General features: G+C 45.9%; 1 protein-coding gene across 1 annotated transcript; it reads right to left on the bottom strand.

Moving 5' to 3' along the window:
• Window positions 1-3,443: 3,443 nt before the first annotated feature.
• On the bottom strand, window positions 3,444-7,638 carry SPATA31G1 (SPATA31 subfamily G member 1). Its single transcript, XM_060199245.1, has 2 exons — window positions 7,408-7,638; window positions 3,444-6,257 (listed from the first exon to the last, which is right to left on the bottom strand). The coding sequence occupies exons 1-2, from the start codon at window positions 7,636-7,638 to the stop codon at window positions 3,735-3,737; spliced, it is 2,754 nt and encodes a 917-aa protein (XP_060055228.1). The 3' UTR covers window positions 3,444-3,734.
• Between the last annotated feature and the right edge of the window lie 10,856 nt (window positions 7,639-18,494).

Genomic DNA, 18,494 nt, shown 5'->3' on the forward strand with positions numbered 1-18,494 from the left:
CCCACCTGCAGGGGGAAAGCTTCACAAGCAGTGAAGCAGGGCTGCAGGTGTATGACTCTCCCTTTATCTCCCCCTTACCTCTCGATTCCGGCTGTCTCTATCCAATAAATAAAGATAATAAAATTAGTTGTTTGTTTTTCTCCCCCATAAATTCAGAGTTGCAGTTAAGATCAACTGTCAAGTGGAAATTGAGAATTACATCAGCTAAAAACTAGGGGTAAAGGATGGAATAGGGTGGGAAAGCACCTTCAGTTCCACTTCAGGCCAGCAGGTGGCAGGTTCTGGAGTCAGACCCTGTAGACAGGCTTGATCTAAATAAAGCTTTGCAGTAGAACGGTGACAGAAGGCAGTCTTTATTCAGTCCAAACCTGTTTATAGGGCCATCTGTATGCTGGCCATGTCCTCTATCACTGACCTATCCTTAGTCCTACAGATTGCAAATTGCATTTTAAAATAAAAATGAAATACTGTTTAAGATCTTTTAGTCAATCTCCATTTTTTCTTTCTTTTTTTTTTTTTTTTTTTTTTTGCTGTTTCCAGATTTGTGGTGTTTCCTGTACTCCCTTCAAGTCTCCAGTCCTTGTTCTTAACATTTTAGCCATTTTAACTCCTCTCCCTAAACAGAATTTACTTCTGGGCAATGGGAACATAGTCTACTCTAAGGTGAGAAGTTTCCCAAGCAACCCAATTTTTTCATTTATAAGTAGTATCCAATCAAGTCAGTGATGATGGAAATGAAGGGGTGGAGATCTGCTATAACTTTTTGTCATGAATTAGATCGGAGAGAGAAGAGACTTGGCTTAGTTATTTATATTGGAGTCTCTGTGATCCCCTTTAATAGGAATGGATCACCAAGGGAAAATGATTAAGCTGGACAGGTTGAATATAAGTCTACGTCTTGTAGGGTGCTTGACTATAAGTCTAAAGCTGAGATACTTAAAAAGCAATCCGTGTTTTGAAATACTTAATGGAATTTAAAGCAATGATTTTTTCCCCCCCTATCACCAAGGTTTCAGCACTCTGGACTTACTTTTTCAAATAAACCCAGAGAAATTAATAGCATTGAAGCTCCCTTGGTCTGCATAGTACTCACACAGGGCCTTGATCCTGGGTCACAGTAAAAAGTACAGTACACACCATCCCAAATGTTAACAGCTTCACCTCCTGTTTGTGGCCACCAGGCTTAGTGCAGAGAGGGGAGAGAAAGATAGACACCTGCAGACCTACTTCACCTCCTGTGAAGCGACTCCCCTGAAGGTGGGGAGCTGAGGGCTCAAATTGGTCCCTGTGATTTGCGCCACGTGTGTTTAACCAGCTGTGCTACCGCCTGACTCCCCCATCACCACAACTTTTTAAAAAGAAATACATATTTTTTAGTAATTGTAACTTTTTGGTTTTTATTTCACTTTTTTAACATTTTTCCTTTATTGGAGGATTAATGTTTTATAGTCACCAGTAAATACAATAGTTTGTACATTTTGTTGTTTGTTATTGGATAGAGACAGAAATTGAGAGGGGTGGGAGAGATACCTGCAACCCTGCATCACTCGTGAAGCTTTCTCCCCTGTAGGTGGGGACCAGGGGCTTGAACCTGTGTATTTGTGCACTGTTATGTGAGCACTTAACAAGGTGCACCACTACCTGCTCCCCCTCATCACAACTTTTCCAAAAACCCATTAAAAAAAAAATCTGACAGGTTGAATAGTGGCCCCTCCAAGATGTCTACATCCTACCTCTGAGAATCTTTGACTCTATTCCATAGCAAAGGATGATAGTTTACCTGGATAATGTGCTTGCTTTGTCAAACACATGACCCAGATTCAAGTCCTGCCTCCTGAGTGACAGCTTTGATTAAGGGGGGAGCTTTGATTCTGTGCTGTCTTCTGTCTTGGAGCAGTGAGGCCCTGGCAACAACAAAGTAGTTATACAGCTGCCTGGAAAGATAGTTGAGTGGAGGACTTGAATGCTTCAGGGTATATGTTCAATCCCTCAGCACCTCCACATATCAGAGCTGAGCAGTATCCTGGTTGGTCTCATAAAACTAAAATTATATGGGAGTCAGGCATTAGCGCAGTGGGTTAAGCACATGTGGCACTAAACGCAAGGACCGGAGTAAGGATCCCAGTTTGAGCCCGGCTCCCCACCTGCAGGGGAGTTGCTTCACAGGTGGTGAAGCAGGTCTGCAGGTGTCTATCTTTTTCTCCCTTTCTCTGTCTTCCCCTCCTCTCTCCATTTCTCTCAGTCTTATCTAACAAAGACAGCATCAATAACAACAATAATAACTACAACAACAATAAAAAAGGGCAACAAAAGGGGAAATAAACAAACAAAAATAAATAAAATTATACAGGGGGCCAGGCAGTAACGCAGCAGGTTAAGTGCACATGGCAGGTGTGCAAAGATCCCAGTTCGAGCCCCCGGGTCCCCATCTGCAGGGGAGTCACTTCCTGAGCAGTGAAGCAGGTCTGCAGGTGTCTACCTTTCTCTCCTCGCCTCTGTCTTCCCCTCCTCTCTCGATTTCTCTCTGTCCTATTCAACACCAACATCAGTAACAACACAATAATAACAACAACAATAAAACAACATGGGCAACAAAAGGGAAAAAATAAAATTATACAGGGCTGGGCACAGTGTACCCCAGTTGAGTGCACAGGTTACCAAACACAAGGACCCAGGTTTGAGCCCCTGCTCCCCACCTGCGGGGGGCAGGGGATGCTTCACAAGCAGTGAAGCAGGTTCGCAGATGTCTTTCTCTCTCCCTGTCTCTCACTCCCCTCTCAATTTCAGTCCTATCTAAAGAAAAAAATGGGGAGGGTGGTCGGGGTTGGAATAGCTGCCAGGAGGAGTGGATTCATTGTGCTGGCATCAAGCTCTAGCTGATAATCCAGGTGGCAATTGAGAGAGGAAATCTTACAAAGAAAATGTGAAGGGGTGTGTGGGGAGGGAAGAAAAACCAAATAGGACCAAGAGATAGTTCACTGGATAATCTAGCTTTCCATGTGCAAGACTCTGGGTTCAAACCCTGGCATACCACATGGAAGAACCATGAGAGGAGCTCCAGGGATAACGGAGTGGCACCGAGGGGTCTGTCTGGGTGTTCTTAGCCTGTTCGCTTGCTGTGAACTTTTTCCTCCAGGTGAGCAAGATCAAGGTCTCTACGGACCTTAAACCTCACCTTGTAGTGAAAGGATGTGTGGACTCTGGATTGATAATCTGTGAAGGACTTGGGGAAAAAAGCCTACAGAATTCTGGGCTCTTAGTTTTAGAATCTGACCCAAAGGGGGAGTGGGGATTTATCTTAGTCTCTGTAACCCAGACCCCAAGCAAAACATGAAGATTTGTCTGGTTCAGTTGGTTTATTATTCTCTCTTCTTTGTGTCTCCTTGCCCCCCGTCCTTCCCCCAGCCAGTTTGACTTTAGGCCTTGGGTTACTGAGTGTCACTGCCTTTCCACTGCTGATTGGACTTGGTGGGCAGGGGTCTAGGTGTACCCACAAATCTGGCTAATATGCTTTGGAGACCCCTGATGAGGGGAACCTGAAGTGTGGAGGAGAGATGCCTCTCTGTGGGCCAAAGGGCAGAGTGGATAGTAATGAGGTGTCAGAGTCTCACCAGCTCCCTTCCCTGCCTCTTGCTGACCTTGGAGACCTACAGCCTTGGACTGAAGCTGCTGGAGAAGAGCACTGTGGTCCTTGAGCTGAGATCTCTGGAAAAGTCTGCTTACAGAGGCCTCCCCTAGTCTTTGGACCTGGGCCTGGTGACTTTTCTCTGTAATTGTGGATGGCCCCAATCTTGTATCCCTCCTCCAGGGCTTCTTGCTTTGGGATTCCTGGGACTGTGTCTACTTTTGGCTGGAGACTGGGCTGAAGCCCTTTCCCCTCTCTTATCTGTAGCTGGAATCTCAGGGTGCGAGGGCTCTCCCAGAACGGAGCAGTTCTCACCAGCTTTCATGTGAGCATACAGCCTCTGGGCTGAGACCTGGGCTACCATCTTTACCATCCTTTGTCTCTCTCTCTCAGACCCTTGTTCTGCCCGTCCAGTTCTTTCCAGCCAAGACAAAGAAAAGGAGCGAGAAATATGCACAGGCTGAGTTACTGTGCTTGAAACTGCTGGGGGTTGACAGCTGGAAGACTGAGGACACAGACCGAGGACCCGAGTCTGCTGTGGGGGACAGGACGAGAGTCCGCAGGAGCTCAGAGTTGTAGAGCTTGTGGCAGGAGAGTTGCCAAATGACTGATTTGGGATAGGAGATCTAGAAGCAGATCTTTGCTGCAGTTTCTTCAGTTTTAGTCCCAATTCTCTACTCCATTGCCAGGCCTGCGTTCCAGAGCGGGCGGGCACTTCTGGAACAGCCCCACCCTGGGAGGGGGGGGTCTCTGCCTTAATGTCTGGGGACGGCTCTCCCTTGAGTAGGCCAAGCTGGTAAGACTCGATCTTTGGAGCTTCAGCTTGAGCGGGAGACCTGGGTACTGGCTGCAGGGAGTGCACTGCCAAAGTGAGAGGTGGACTGCAGTCAGGTGCTGGCGACCCCGAGGCCCAGAGGTTCTCTCTCTGCCCCGAGTTCTCCCACAAAACTTTGCACTTGGGAAAGACTCCCCGAGGATCAGTTCCAAGGGACACTGGCAGAGAGGAGGAAGGGTGGCCACAAGATGAAACCGTGTCTGCCGAGACCCAAAGTCTGTTTTCACTCTGCATGTCCTTCCGTGGAGTTTCTGCCGGGCTGGCTCCGGAGTGCCCCGGGTTGAGGTTTAAGGGTGGAGATTCAAAGGCCCAGGGGGTTTCTGAATTTTCTCTGCAGCCCCACTGGGATGGATGTACAGATGGGCCTCCTAAATGGCTTCCTCCCTGGAGTCCCGGCCGTGGTTTTGGAGGTGCACAGGGGGCAGGCGCTGGAGACCCAGAAGCCTGAGGGTTGTCTCTGTGCTCATCTTCCCAGAAATCCTTGGCTGCAGGAGACTCATCTTCAGGGCTGACAGTGCGGGATTCTGACAGAGATTCTGGGAGTTGGCAGGGGAGACTTTCCACAGGGGACTCAGATTCTGGAGGGTTCTTATGCTCTGTCTTTCCCCACCAAGCCTCATATTCAACTCCCAAGGGTCTACTTCCTTGAGGCTCTGTTGTGGGGATCACAGATTGACAAGGGGACAGGATTGGAGGCTCGGAGGCTTTAGGGTTCTCTCTCTGCCTTGTGGTTTCCCATAGAGCTTGAGATCCTGAAAGATGTCTTACAGGGTTGACTCCCTGGAGTTTTGGCAAGGAGATTGGGGTTGGAGTGGGAGTTGGCACTGGTAGTTGAGAGGCTTTGGGGTCCACATTTTTCCCCATAGTTTTTCTTGGTGCTTCAAACCTACTCAGGATTCCCAGAAGGCTAGAAGGATATAGTAAAGACGTAGACAGTGAGTCTAGAATGTGTTGCTGGAAACTAGGATTCTTGGGTACCCTGCACCTGACTTCAGAGGAAGGGAAGTTCCTGGAAGGGGTAATTTTTTGGAGTCTAGACTGGGAGCTCAGGGTTTCACCCTCAGAGACCTCTCTCTGCTTTGCAGGCCAATGTGTATATGTCTGGGTGCCAGACAGGAGTCCCTCGTGGTCCGTGGGAAAGGATTGAAAATGGCAAGGTAGTGAGGGGGCAGACGGGGAAGATGAAGAGGGGAGTTGCTTTGGATGGAGGACCATCCCTTGCAGATGTTCTGTAATAAGGTCTTTATGGGTAGAAAGCTGGGTTGGAGAGCAATATTGGGGAAGGGGCAAGTTGGATCTAGATAGGAAAGGAAGCTTGTTGAAGAAGACAGAATAGCTAACTGATAACTTCATGGGAGAGGAGCCAGGTGAGCTCAGGAAGATCGTTGCCAAGGATTCACTGTGCAGAGAAGGGAGGCCCCAGAAGAGCTGGCTTTTACTTGGCTGTAGATGCCCCCCTGGTGTTGCCCTGTACCTCACAGGGAAATTGGTCAGGACCTGAAAAGCAGGGAAGGATCTGGAAGGGCTTCGGGTCTCTGTGAGTACTTGCTCTGATGTCTTCATGTCCTCATAAAGATCCGCAGGACAGAAAGATGACTGGGAGGGGGCTATCGTAACTTGCTCTCCAATCTGGACTTCTTTGGGAATAGAGCATAGCTTCAATGGATCCAAAGATGGTTTCTCTTCTTCCTCTTCCTCCTCATCTTCTTCCTCTTCTTCCTCCTCCTCTCCCTCTTCCTCTGACTTTTGCTCCCACAGGTGATCGAGGATTGTCACCCAATACAGAAGTGGTAGGCCCTGGGGAGTAGAAAATCATTATTTCCTGGGGTTCAGGAAATAATAGCCTGTTAGAGCATAGGAATTGCTTGCCTGAGGCCCTAGAGGTCCTAGGTTCAATTCCTGATAACACTGGAAGCCTGAGCTAAGCAGTACTCTGTTTTCTTCTAAATAAATCTTTTTCTTTTCTTTTTTTGATATTATTTATTTATTCTCTTTTGTTGCCCTTGTTTTGTTGTTGTTGTAGTTATTGTTGTTGTTGTTATTGGATAGGACAGAGAGAAATAGAGGAGCGGAAGACAGGGAGGGGGAGAGAAAGATAGACACCTGCAGACCTGCTTCACCACTTGTGAAGCTACTCCCCTGGCAGGTGGGGAGCTGGGGGCTCGAACCGGTATCCTCATGCTGGTCCTTGCGCTTTGTGCCATGTGTGCTTAACTCACTGTGTTACCACATGAAAGTCTTTTTACATGACCATTATGCATCTCCCTAGCCCCCATAAATAACTTTTAAGAAACAAAAAGGTTAAGATATCAGACTTGAAGCCTTTTCAGAGACACAGTGCGCCACTCATGAAGCCCTCACTCTGTTCTGCAGCCAGAGTGGACAGTTAATCTCTCTTTATTTCTCTCTCTTTTGAACACCAGGATTATCACTGGGGCTGAGTGCCAGCACTATGAATCCATGGCTCCTGGCAGCCATCTTTTCCCATTCTCCTTTGTTTTTACTTGACAGGATAGAGAGAAATTGAGAGGGAAAGGGAGATAGGGAGAGGAAAAAAACCCCTGCAGACCTTCTTCACTGCTTGTGAAGCATCCTCTCTGCAGGTGGAGATTAGGGGCTCGAACCTGGGTCCTTGTATATTGTAACATGTGCACTCAGCCAGGTGCACCACTGCTAGAGCCCCACAGTTCCTCTCCAGGCCGCACATCTGTGGTCAACAGTCACCCACCTGGTACCAGTGGTCACTCCCAGCCTCCGTTTGGAGATGAGCATTCCCTTACATCACCCCCCCTCAGTGACCACTCACCTACTTCCAGTCTGGTGTCAGTGATAACTGACCCAGCCTCACAAAGTCAGTTACTCGGGCTCACATTCATGTCGATGAGTCCTTGCCACGAACTCACATGTGATATCAACAGTCACCCGGCTGTCTGGCCACATCACCAACCTTGCCTTGCGTGATGTCCCCAGAGTACCAGGACTGAAGCTGTTGCCATCTCCCAAGCTGCCACCACCTCCGGATCTGCCAAACCACGAATAGGAATAGTGTCGCCAGATTGCCTGGACTCTGCAGGCAGTTGCTGCCGCAGTGTCTGCAGGCCAGAGTGTGGGTCAGCTGGCTCCAGAGAAGCCTCATGTCCCCCTCCAGCTCGGCTAGCCCCGCTAGCAGCCATTCCATTTTCCTCGGCCTAGTGGCAGTTTACCCTGAAGTCATCACGACATCATAGAACAGAGAACTCCCACCCCCCACATGCCTAACAGCCTTTCCTGAACTCAGGACCCAGAACATTTCTTTCTACTGGACAACTCCTATAGTGAAACCGTTTTGTCCCAAATCCTCTACAGGCATCGTGATTAAGGGACATGGATTCTGGTTTCAAACTGTCATAGCTATGCCACTTCCTACATGTGAAATCACAAGCTCTATCTCTGAGTGCCCTGGTTTCTTACCTGTAAAATGGGGATAAGTTATTTTGAGGATTGAATTATTAAATATATATGCTTAGACTACACCATGGTGCATGTGGTATTAAAATTTCACTTCTTTTGGGGGTCGGGTGGTAGCGCAGCAAGGAACGGCGTAAGGATCCCAGTTTGAGCCCCTGGCTCCCTACCTGCAGGGGGGTCACTTCACGGGCAGTGAAGCAGGTCTGCAGGTGTCTTTCTTTCTCTCCCCCTCTCTGTCTTCCCCTCCTCTTTCCATTTCTCTCTGTCCTATCCAACAACGAACGACATCAACAACAATAATAACCACAACAAGGCTACAACAACAAGGGCAACAAAAGGGGGAAAAATGGCCTCCAGGAGCAGTGGATTCATGGTGTGGGCACCAAACCCCAGCAATAGCCCTGGAGGAAAAAAAAATTCACTTCTTTTAAGGTTATTGATTATAATCCCCATTCCCACTTTAGTGGATTGAGTCTGTTTCTTCTTTTCAGTTTCATGTCAGTTGTGAAATGTCCTAATTTTAGATTGCCTGAGATCTTTTTGGCAAGCATTTATGTTAAGGAAGCCAAATAAAAATGCTTGAACATTTTTCTGCATTTGCCTCTCTTTTCTCTAAAACCACTGTGCTCTATGTCAAGTCCTCTTATCAGGGTCAGACTTCAGATATCTCCCTCTCTCTTTCCTATATTTTTATTTGATGGCACAGAGAGAAAATTGAGAGTAGAGGGGGAGGTAAAGGGAGGGAGAGAAAGAGCGACACCTGCAGACCTGCTTCACTGCTTGTGAAATGTCCTCCCCGCACGCAGGTGAGGAGCAGGGACTTGAACCCAGGTCCTTGTGCACCAGAACTTGTGTGCTCAACTGGGTGTGCCACCGCCTAGCCCCCTTCAGATCTTTGCCTTTCCAATATGATATTTGTTTGTTTATTTATGTTGCTGTGGCTTCACTGCTCCAGGCCAACTTTTCAGAGAGAGAGAGAGAGAGAGAAGAAGAAGAAGAAGAAGAAGAAGAAGAAGAAGAAGAAGAAGAAGAAGAAGAAGAAGAAGAAGAAGGAACAGTCAACAGCACCAGTGCTGCTTCTAATATGATGGGGACTGAGCTTGAACGTGCATCACCTGTATTGCAAGAAACAGGAGCACTATGCAGGTGAGCCATTTTTCCTTCCCTCAGTGCAGTCTTTTTTTTTGAGAATTTATTTATTTATTCATGAGAAAGATAGGAGGAGAGAAAGAACCAGACATTACTCTGGTACATGTGCTGCTGGGGATCGAACTTAGGACCTCATGGTTGAGAATCCAATGCTTTATCCACTGCGCCACTTCCTGGACCACCAGTGCAGTCTTATGACTTGTCAGAGCACTCTTATCAAAGGCCAGCTTGCCTGGTAAAAAGAGCACTGAGCTGGCATTGAGGAGACTTGAGAACTCTAGTGTCGTCATTGGTTGATCTTGAAAATTTCTTTCTTTCTTAAAATATTTTTATTTATTTATAACTGGACAGAGACAGAAATTTAAAGGGAAGGAGGATATAAGAGAGGGAAAGAGACAGAGAGACACTTGAAGCCCTGTTTCACCGCTTGTGAAGCTTTCCTCCTGCAGGTGGGGACCAGGGGTTTGAATCCGGGTCCCTGTGCACTGTAATGTGAGACTATAACCAGGTACACCACTGCCTGGCCCCCCTTTTTTTCTTTTTACTGCAGATAAGGAACAGGAACTCTAACCCAAATCCTTGTGCACGGGAACTTGTGATATATTTCTCCCCAGAGCTGCTTATGTTGCTTCAGGATCTGGGAGCCTCTGGCATGAAATCCTGTTTACATAACTATTATGCTGTCTTCCCCACTCTTGCAATTTTATTTTATTTTATTTACTTATTTCAAATATTTTATTTATTTTACTTTTGAGAGAGAAACACCAGAGCACTGCCCAGCTCTGGCTTATGGTGGTGCGGGGGGTTGAATCTGGGACTTGAGAGCCTCAGGCATAAGAGTCTGTTTGCATAACCATTATGCTATCTACCCCACACTATTTATTTATGTTTAAAGATTTTTTCAATAGTTTGTACATGGATAACATTTCTCAGTTTTTCACATAACAATACAACCCCCACTAGGTCCTCTGTCATCCTTTTCCAAGACCTGTACTCTCCCCTCCACCCACCCCAGAGTCTTACATTGGTGAAATACACAATTTTTAAAGATTTTATTTATTTATTAGAAAGGTAGGAGGAGAGAGAGAAAGAACCAGACATCACTCTGGTACACGTGCTGCTGGGGATTGAACTCAGGACCTCATACCTGAAAGTCTAATACTTCAAAAAAATTTTTTTAAATATTTATTTATTTATTCCCTTTTGTTGCCCTTGGTTTTTTATTGTTGTAGTTATTATTGTTGTTGTTATTGATGTCATTGTTGGATAGGACAGAGGGAAATGGAGAGAGGAGGAGAAGACAGAGAAGAGAGAAAGATAGACACCTGCAGACCTGCTTCACTGCCTGTGAAGCGACTCCCCTGTAGGTGGGGAGCCGGGGCTCGAACCGGGATCTTTATGCCTGTCCTTACGCTTTGGGCCACGTGCGCTTAACCCGTTGCACTACCACCCGACTCCTGAGAGTCTAAGGCTTTACCCACTGCACCACCTTCCAGACCACTGCAATTTTATTTTTTATTTTTGAAGATTTATTTTGCGAGAGAGGTAGAGAGCCAGAGCACTACTCTACTCTGGCATATGCAGTGCTGAAGGTAGGACCTTGGGCCCCCACACGTGTACATGCAAGTCCTATGTTCTAGCCACTGAACCATCCCCCTAACCACTGATAATGTGAATTTTGAATAAGAATTTTTTTTTTTCTGTTGGTACTATGTAATGGATTTATTTATTTATCAACATGGAGCTTCACTGCTCCAGGATGACTTTTTTTTTTCTTTCTTACATAGAAAGAGAGACAGAGGCAGAGTGAGATGGTGAAAGCGACTACAGGGGGGCAGGGTGGTAGCAAAGCAGGTTAAGCGCACTTGGCACAAAGCTCAAGGATCCTTGTTCGAGCCACCCCCAGCTCCCCAACTGCACGGGGTGGTGGTGGGGGGAGAAGGGTCATTTCATAGTCGGTGAAGCAGGTCTGCAGGTGTCTATCTTTCTCCTCCCCTCTCTCTGCCCTATCCAACAACAATGACAGCAATAACAATAACAACAACAATAAACAACAAGGGCAACAAAAGGGAAAAAAGGCTTCCAGGAGCAGTGGATTTGTAGTGCAGGCACCGCGCTCCAGCAATAACCATGGAGGCAAAAACAAAAAAGAGACTACAACACTGACGCTTCTCTTTTACCAACCCCCATGTGGCTATTAAGTGCCTCCTATGTGGCAGGTATTATGCTCAATCTTGAGGAGATAGAAGTCAGATACAGGGCAGGGGTCAATAGCATAATGATTATGCAAAGAGATTCATATCCGGGGCTCCAAGGTCCCAGGTTCAATCCCCAGTCCCCTGTACCAACAGAAGCCAGAGCTGATCACTGCTCTGGTAAAAACAAAACAAAACAAAACAAAACAAGAAAGAAAAAGAAAAGAAAACATATTGTCTTTATTTTTAATTTTTAATTATCTTTATTTTCTAGATAGAGACAGCCGGAAACCAAGAGGTTAGGGGAAGATAGAGAGGGAAACATCTGCAGCCCTGCTTCACCACTCACAAGGCTCCCCCTGGGGGGGACCAGGGGCTCAAACCCGTGTCCTTGAACATTGTAACATGTGCTCAACCAGGCGTGCTGCCAGCTGGTCCCTTAGAAGACAAAAATTTTGGGAGTTGGGCGGTAGCGCAGCTAGTTAAGTGCAGGTGGCACAAAGCACAAGGACTAGCCTAAGGATCCCTGTTTGAACCCCCGGCTCCCCACCTGCAGGGGAGTCACCTCACAGGCGGTGAAGCAGGTCTGCAGGTGTCTATCTTTCTCTCCCCCTCTCTGTCTTCCCCTCCTCTCTCCATTTCTCTCTGTCCTATCCAACAATGACATCAATAGCAACAACAATAATAACTACAACAATAAAACAAGGACAGCAAAAGGGAATAAATAGATAAATATTTTTTAAAAATCTAAAAAAGAAAAAAAAAAAGACATGGTCTGGGAGATGGCACAGTGGATAAAGCATCGGACTCTCAAGCATGAGGTCTTGAGTTCAATCCCTGGCAGCACATGTACCAGAGTGATGTCTGGTTCTTTCTCTCTCTCTCCTATCTTTCTCATAAATAAATAAATAAATAAATAATTTTTAAAAAAGAAGAAGACAAATATTTTCTACTAAAGAAGTTCCTGTTTCATTGGAGGAAACAGTCAAATGACACATAATGACAATAGTGAGGTCAAGGGCTGGGCGGTAGTACATCGGATTAAGTGCACATGGCACAAAGCTTAAGGATCCCGGTTGGAGCCCTCAGCTCCCCACCTGCAGGGGGTCACTTAGTGGGCAGTGATGCAGGTCTGCAGGTGTCTATCTTTCTTTCCTCCTCTCTGTCTTCCCCTTCTCTCTCAACTTCTCTCTGTCCGATCCAACAACAACAACAGCTCTAACAACAGTAACAATAACAACCACAACAAGGACAACAAAATGGGGAAAATAACCTTCAGGAGCAGTGGCTTCATAGTGCTGGCACCGAGCCCCAGTAATAACCCTGGAGGCAAAAAGAAAGAGAGAGTAAGAGAGAGTTCCTGGGTATTTATTATACACACAAGGGGCCAATGGAGCAAGAGAAGGGTATTGAACTAGCTTAGGGAGGGAGTTTCTTATCCAGTGGCACTTTTCAGAAATGGCTAATGCTTAGTTTAAGGAGCCAAGAAAGTGAGAGTATAGGGAATGAGAGTCGTACCACAAAGCTATAGGAACAGTCTGTGTAAAGGAGCAAGGGTGGAGAAGGTGTGTCCATTAAGAATTAATGATTGCTGTCCAGGAGGTAGTGCAGTAGGTCAGGTGTTGGACTCTCAAGCCTAAGTTTGATCTCTGGCAGGGCATATACCAGATGTTCTGGTTATCTCTCTCTCTCCTCCTATCTTTCTCATTAATACACAAGAAAAATCTCTTTAAAAAATTAATGATTAAGGAAATTGAAGGTGTTTCAATGCAAATGTTTTTAAAAAGATTATTTATTTATTTATTTATTCCCTTCTGTTGCTTTATTGTTGTTGGATAGGAGAGAGAGAAATGGAGAGAGGAGGGGGAGACAGAGAAGGGGAGAGAAAGATAGACACCTACAGACCTGCTTCACTGCTTGTGAAACGACTCCCCTGCAGGTGGTGAGCCGGGGCTCGAACCGTGGTCCTTGCGCTTTGTGCCACGTGCGCTTAACCTGCTGCGCTACTGCTTGACTCCCTGTTTCAATGCAAATGTGACGTTGGGTTGGAATTGCAGAAGCAGTAGGAGATGAACCTGGAAAGATGAAATCACAGGTGAATGGCCTTGAATCCCAGGCTAAGAAGTTAATCACTTATTTATGGAAATAATTTATAAGTTTTAGGATGGGGGTACATAGCATAATGGTTATGCAAAAAGACTCTTAAGCCTGAGGCTCCAAAGTCCCAGGTTCAATCTCCCGCATCATCATAAGCCAGAGCTGAGCAGTGCTCTGTTAAAACAAAACAACAATAATAATAATTTATACATTTTGAAAATCAAAGTAATAAGATTAAGGCTGTATCTTGAAAAGAATCCTCTGGCGACGGGGACAGGTGGTGGCATAACTGGTAGAGTGCACGCGTTACAATGTGTGAGGACGCAGATTCAAGCCCCAAGTCCCTACCTGTAGAGGTGCTGCAGGTGTCTCTCTTTCCTTTTTCTTTCTGTAGCTCTCTTATTAAAATAAATAAATGAGGGGGTCACGTAGTAGCGCAGCGGATTAAGCTCATGGCAAAGTGCAAAGATGGGCACGAGGATCCTGGTTCGAGCCCCTGGCTCCCCACCTGCGGGGTGGGGGTCGCTTTACAAGTGGTGAAGCAGGTCTGCAGGTGTCTGTCTTTCTCTCCCCCTCTGCCTTCTCCTCCTCTATCCATTTCTCTCTGTCCTATCCAATAACAACAACATCAATAACAACAACAACAAAGGCAACAAAAAAGGAAAAAAATAGCTTCCAGGAGCAGTGTATTTGTGGTGTAGGCACAGAGCCCCAGCAATAATCCTGGAGGCAAAATCAATCAATAAAGAGGGTCAGTGGTGGTGCACTGTTCAGCACACATAGTGCGCAGCACTAGGAGGGGCCTAAGGATTCTAGTTTGAGCCCTGGGCTCCCCACCTGAGGAGGGTGGAGTTGGGGGGAAGTGTTCGCTTCACAAGGTGTCTATCTTTCTCTCCCCCTCTGTCTTCCCCTCCTCTCTCAATTTCTTTTTCCTATCCAACAACAATAGCAGCAACAAAAATGGGGGCAAAATGGCCGCCAGAAGCAGTGGATTCCTAGTGCTGGCACTGAGCCCCAGCAATAACCCTGGAGGCAAAAATAAATAATCATAAAAATAATTCGATGATAGCCCTGGCAAGTAGTGCAGTGACTACAGCATTGGACTCTAGAGCATGAGGCCATGAGTTTGATGCCCAGTTATCACATGTGCCAGATTGATGTTCTGATCCTACCACTCCTCCTTTCTTGTTCATAAATAAATAATCCTTTAAAAAGTAAAAGGGGAGTCGGGCAGCAGCGCAGCGGGTTAAGCCATGTGGCACGAAGCGCAACGGCCAGCATAAGGATCCCAGTTTGAGCCCCTGGCTCCAGGCCTGAAGGAGAGTCGCTTCACAGGCGGTGTCTATCTTTCTCTTCCCCTCTCTGTCTTCCCTTCCACTCTCCATTTCTCTCTGTCCTATCTAACAACAATGACATCAATAACAATAACAATAACAATAACAACCGTAAAAAACAAGGGCAACAAAAGGGAAAATAAATAAATAAATAAATAAATATTTTTAAAAGTTTAGTAAAAAAGTAAAATTAGATTATACACAGTAATCTATATTTTGTACCTTAGACTGACAGTGCTGGACTTTTGTTGCCACAAAGTAAAAGACCATTTAGCACTAAGTAGAAGGTGCTGCCTTTGGAGTGAACTTGTGCCTCCTGATTCCCCGGCAGCCTATTGATATTCTCACAGTTTACATCAAGACTCAGGATTAGTCACTGTTTCCCACTGTGCCTATGATTTCGTTTTCTCAGACTGGTTCAGTTTCACTCAATTGCATTACTTGCTTGGTATTCAATTGTGCTGCCTCTGGATAAAGAATGAAAGTGAAGTTTTAACTTAGAAAAATTATTTTAGAAAAATTCAGTTGTAGAGAAAAATTCAACTTTGGTGTTCATGAGCTCATTTCAGTTTTTAAAAAATATCTTTATTTACTGGATAGGGGCAGGCAGAAATCAGAGGGCAGGGGGAGATAGAGAGACAGAGAGACACCTGCAGTCCTGCTTCACCACTTGTGAAACTTTCCCCCTGCACATGGGGACTGGCAGCTCCCAAACCTGTGTGTGCCCTTGTTCATTGTAATGTGTGTGCTCAACCAGGTGCACCACCACCTGGCCCCCATTTTATCTTTTTAAAAGATTTATTTTCTTATTTTTTATATTCTTTATTATTATTACTGTCTTAATTTTTAAAATATTTATTTATTCCCTTTTGTTGCCCTTGTTTTTTATTGTTGTTGTACTTATTATTGTTGTTATTGATGTCGTCATTGTTAGATAGGACAGAGAGAAATGGAGAGAGGCAGGGAAGACAGAGAAGGGGAGAGAAAGAGAGACACCTGCAGACCTGCTTCACTGCCTGTGAGGCAACTCCCCTGCAGGTGAGGAGCCGGGTGCTCGAATCAGGATCCTTGTGCCGGTCCTTGTGCTTTGTGCCACCTGTGCTTAACCTATTGTCTTATTTTTAAAAAATTATCTTTATTTATTGGCTAGACACAATCAGACATAGAAAAGGAAGGGGGAGATAGAGAGGGAGAGAGAAAGGGAGACACCTGCAGCACTGCTTTACATTTGTGAAGCTTCTGGGGACTGAGGGCTAGAACCCGGGTTCTTACACATTGTAACATGTGAGCTCAACCAGGTGCGCCATCGTCTGGCCTCCAAAGTTGATTTTATTTATTTCACAAGAGACAGATTGAAGCTAGAACAGCACTCTGGATATACAGTGCTGGAGGTGAAACTCGGGACCCCATGTTCACAAGTCAAGAGCTCTACTGTAATGCCACCTCCCAGGCACAAGGTTTATTTATTCATCAATGAGAGAGAGAGAACCAGGGTGGGCGTATAGCATAATGGTTATGCAAAAGAGATTTTCATGCCAGAGGCTTTCAAGTCCCAGGTTCAATCCCACACACCTCCATAAGCCAGAATTGAGCAGTGCTCTGGTAAGAAAAGAGAGAGAGAGAGAAAACCATTGCATCACTGCCACATGAAGGAGGATTAATCTCGAAGTGCACACCTGCAAGTCTTTTATTTTTTTATTTAAAAAATTTAAAAAATATTTATTTATTTCCTTTTGTTGCGCTTGTTTTATTGTTGTAGTTATTGATGTCGTTGTTGTTGGATAGGACAGAGAGAAATGTAGAGAGGAGGAGAGAAAGACACCTGCAGACCTGCTTCACCGCCTGTGAAGTGACTCACCTGCAGGTGGGGAGCCGGAGGCTTGAACCCAGATCCTTACGCCGGTCCTTGGGCTTTGCACCACCTGTGCTTAACCCGCTGCGCTACCGCCCGACTCACACCTACAAGTCTTGTGCTCTACTGCTGCTCAGTCTCCCAGGTCATTAGGTTGTTTAATCTTTTTTATGATTTAAGATAAAATTTCACTGATTTATTTATTACCGGGTAGAGATAGAGAGAAAATGAGATGAGAAGGGAAGATAGAGAGGGAAAGAGACAGAGACACCTGCAGCCCTACTTCTTTATTTGTGAAGCTTTCGCCTCTGTAGGTGGGGGCCAGGGGCTTGAACTTGGGTCTTTGTGCACTGTAATGTGAGCATATAACCAGGTGCACCACCACCTGGCCACTAACTACTTTTTAAAAAAATTATTTATTCCCTTTTGTTGCCCTTGTTGTTTTATTGTCGTAGTTGTTGTTTTTCTTGATGTCGGCATTGTTGGATAGGACAGAGAGAAATGGAGAGAGGAGGGGGAGAGAGAGACAGACACCTACAGACCTGCTTCACCGCCTGTGAGGCGACTCCCCTGCAGGTGGGGAGCCGGGGGCTCGAACCGGGATTCTTGTTCTTGACCTTGTGCTTCATGCCATGTGCGCTTAACCCGCTGCACTACCACCCCACTCCTTTTTTTTTTTTTCTTTAAGGAAAGAAAACATTTGTTGGGCCAGTTCACCTGGGTAGCTGCCTGCTAGGCCATGGACCTAACCCACAGTGGGAGAATCTGGTACTTCAGTGTGGTGTCTTAATCTCTCTGTCTCTCTGCCTTCCTAGCTGAAAAAGTTAACCCAGATTGGGAAAGCCCCAGCAATGCCAAATAAAAGCATTTCAGATTGTCAGATGGTCAAAGAAAAAACAGAAAACGCGCTATAATCATTTTTTAATGTTTTAAAGTGTATCTGGAGTGGGGGCGGGGTAGCGCAGTGGGTTAAATGCACATGGAGTGAATCACACTGACTGGCCTAAGGATCCGGGATTGAACCCCCCACACACACCTGCTTGGGGGGCGGTTGCCTCTGCAGGTGTCTATCCTCTCCCCCTGTCTCCTCCTCCTCTCTGGATTTCTCTCTGTCCTATCCAACCACCACCATCACCACAATAATAACAACAACAAGGACAACAAAAATTGGAAAAATGGCCTCCAGGAGCCATGGGTTTGTAGTGCAGGCACCCCATCGATAACCCTGAAGGCAAAAAAAAAAAATTCTCGGGAAGAGTACACAGAAATTCATTAATCCTATGTAGAAAATTATATTGTTGGGTGGAGGGTAGATATCATAATGGTTATGCAAACAGACTCTCATGCCTGATGCTCCAAAGTCCCAGGTTCAATCAGCTACACCATTACAAACCAGAGCTGAACATTGCTTTCATTAAAAAAAAAAAGGAAAGAAAAGAAAACATTATCCACATACAATGAAAGTCAGTAACTTGCCTAGAGAGATAAAAATAAAATTTAAGTCCAAGTCACTTACTCCCTTCTTGTCTTTCCATTATTATTATTATTATCTTTACTTATTGCACAAAGACAGCCAGAAGCTGAGAGCGGGGGGGGGGGGGGGGGGGGGTGATAGAGAGGGAGAGAGACACCTGCAGCCCTGCTTCACTACTTACTAAGCTTTCCCCCCCTGCAGGTGGGGACCCGGCGTTTAAACCCAGATCTTTGAGCACAGTAACATATGTGCTCAACCAGGTGCACCACCACCTGTCCCTTCTTGTTTTTGTTTGTTTGTTTGTTACTTGCCTCCAGGCTTATCCCTGTGGCTTGGTGCCTGCACCACACGAATCCACTGCTCCTGGAGGCCATTTTTTCCCATTTTTGTTGCTCTTATTGTTGTTATTGTTATCATTGCCATTGATGTTGTTGTTGGATAGGACAGAGAGAAATTGAGAGAGGAGGGGAGGCAGAGGGGGGAGAG

The sequence above is a fragment of the Erinaceus europaeus genome, chromosome 10 (genome assembly GCF_950295315.1).
Source record: "Erinaceus europaeus chromosome 10, mEriEur2.1, whole genome shotgun sequence".
Taxonomy (NCBI): domain Eukaryota; kingdom Metazoa; phylum Chordata; class Mammalia; order Eulipotyphla; family Erinaceidae; genus Erinaceus; species Erinaceus europaeus.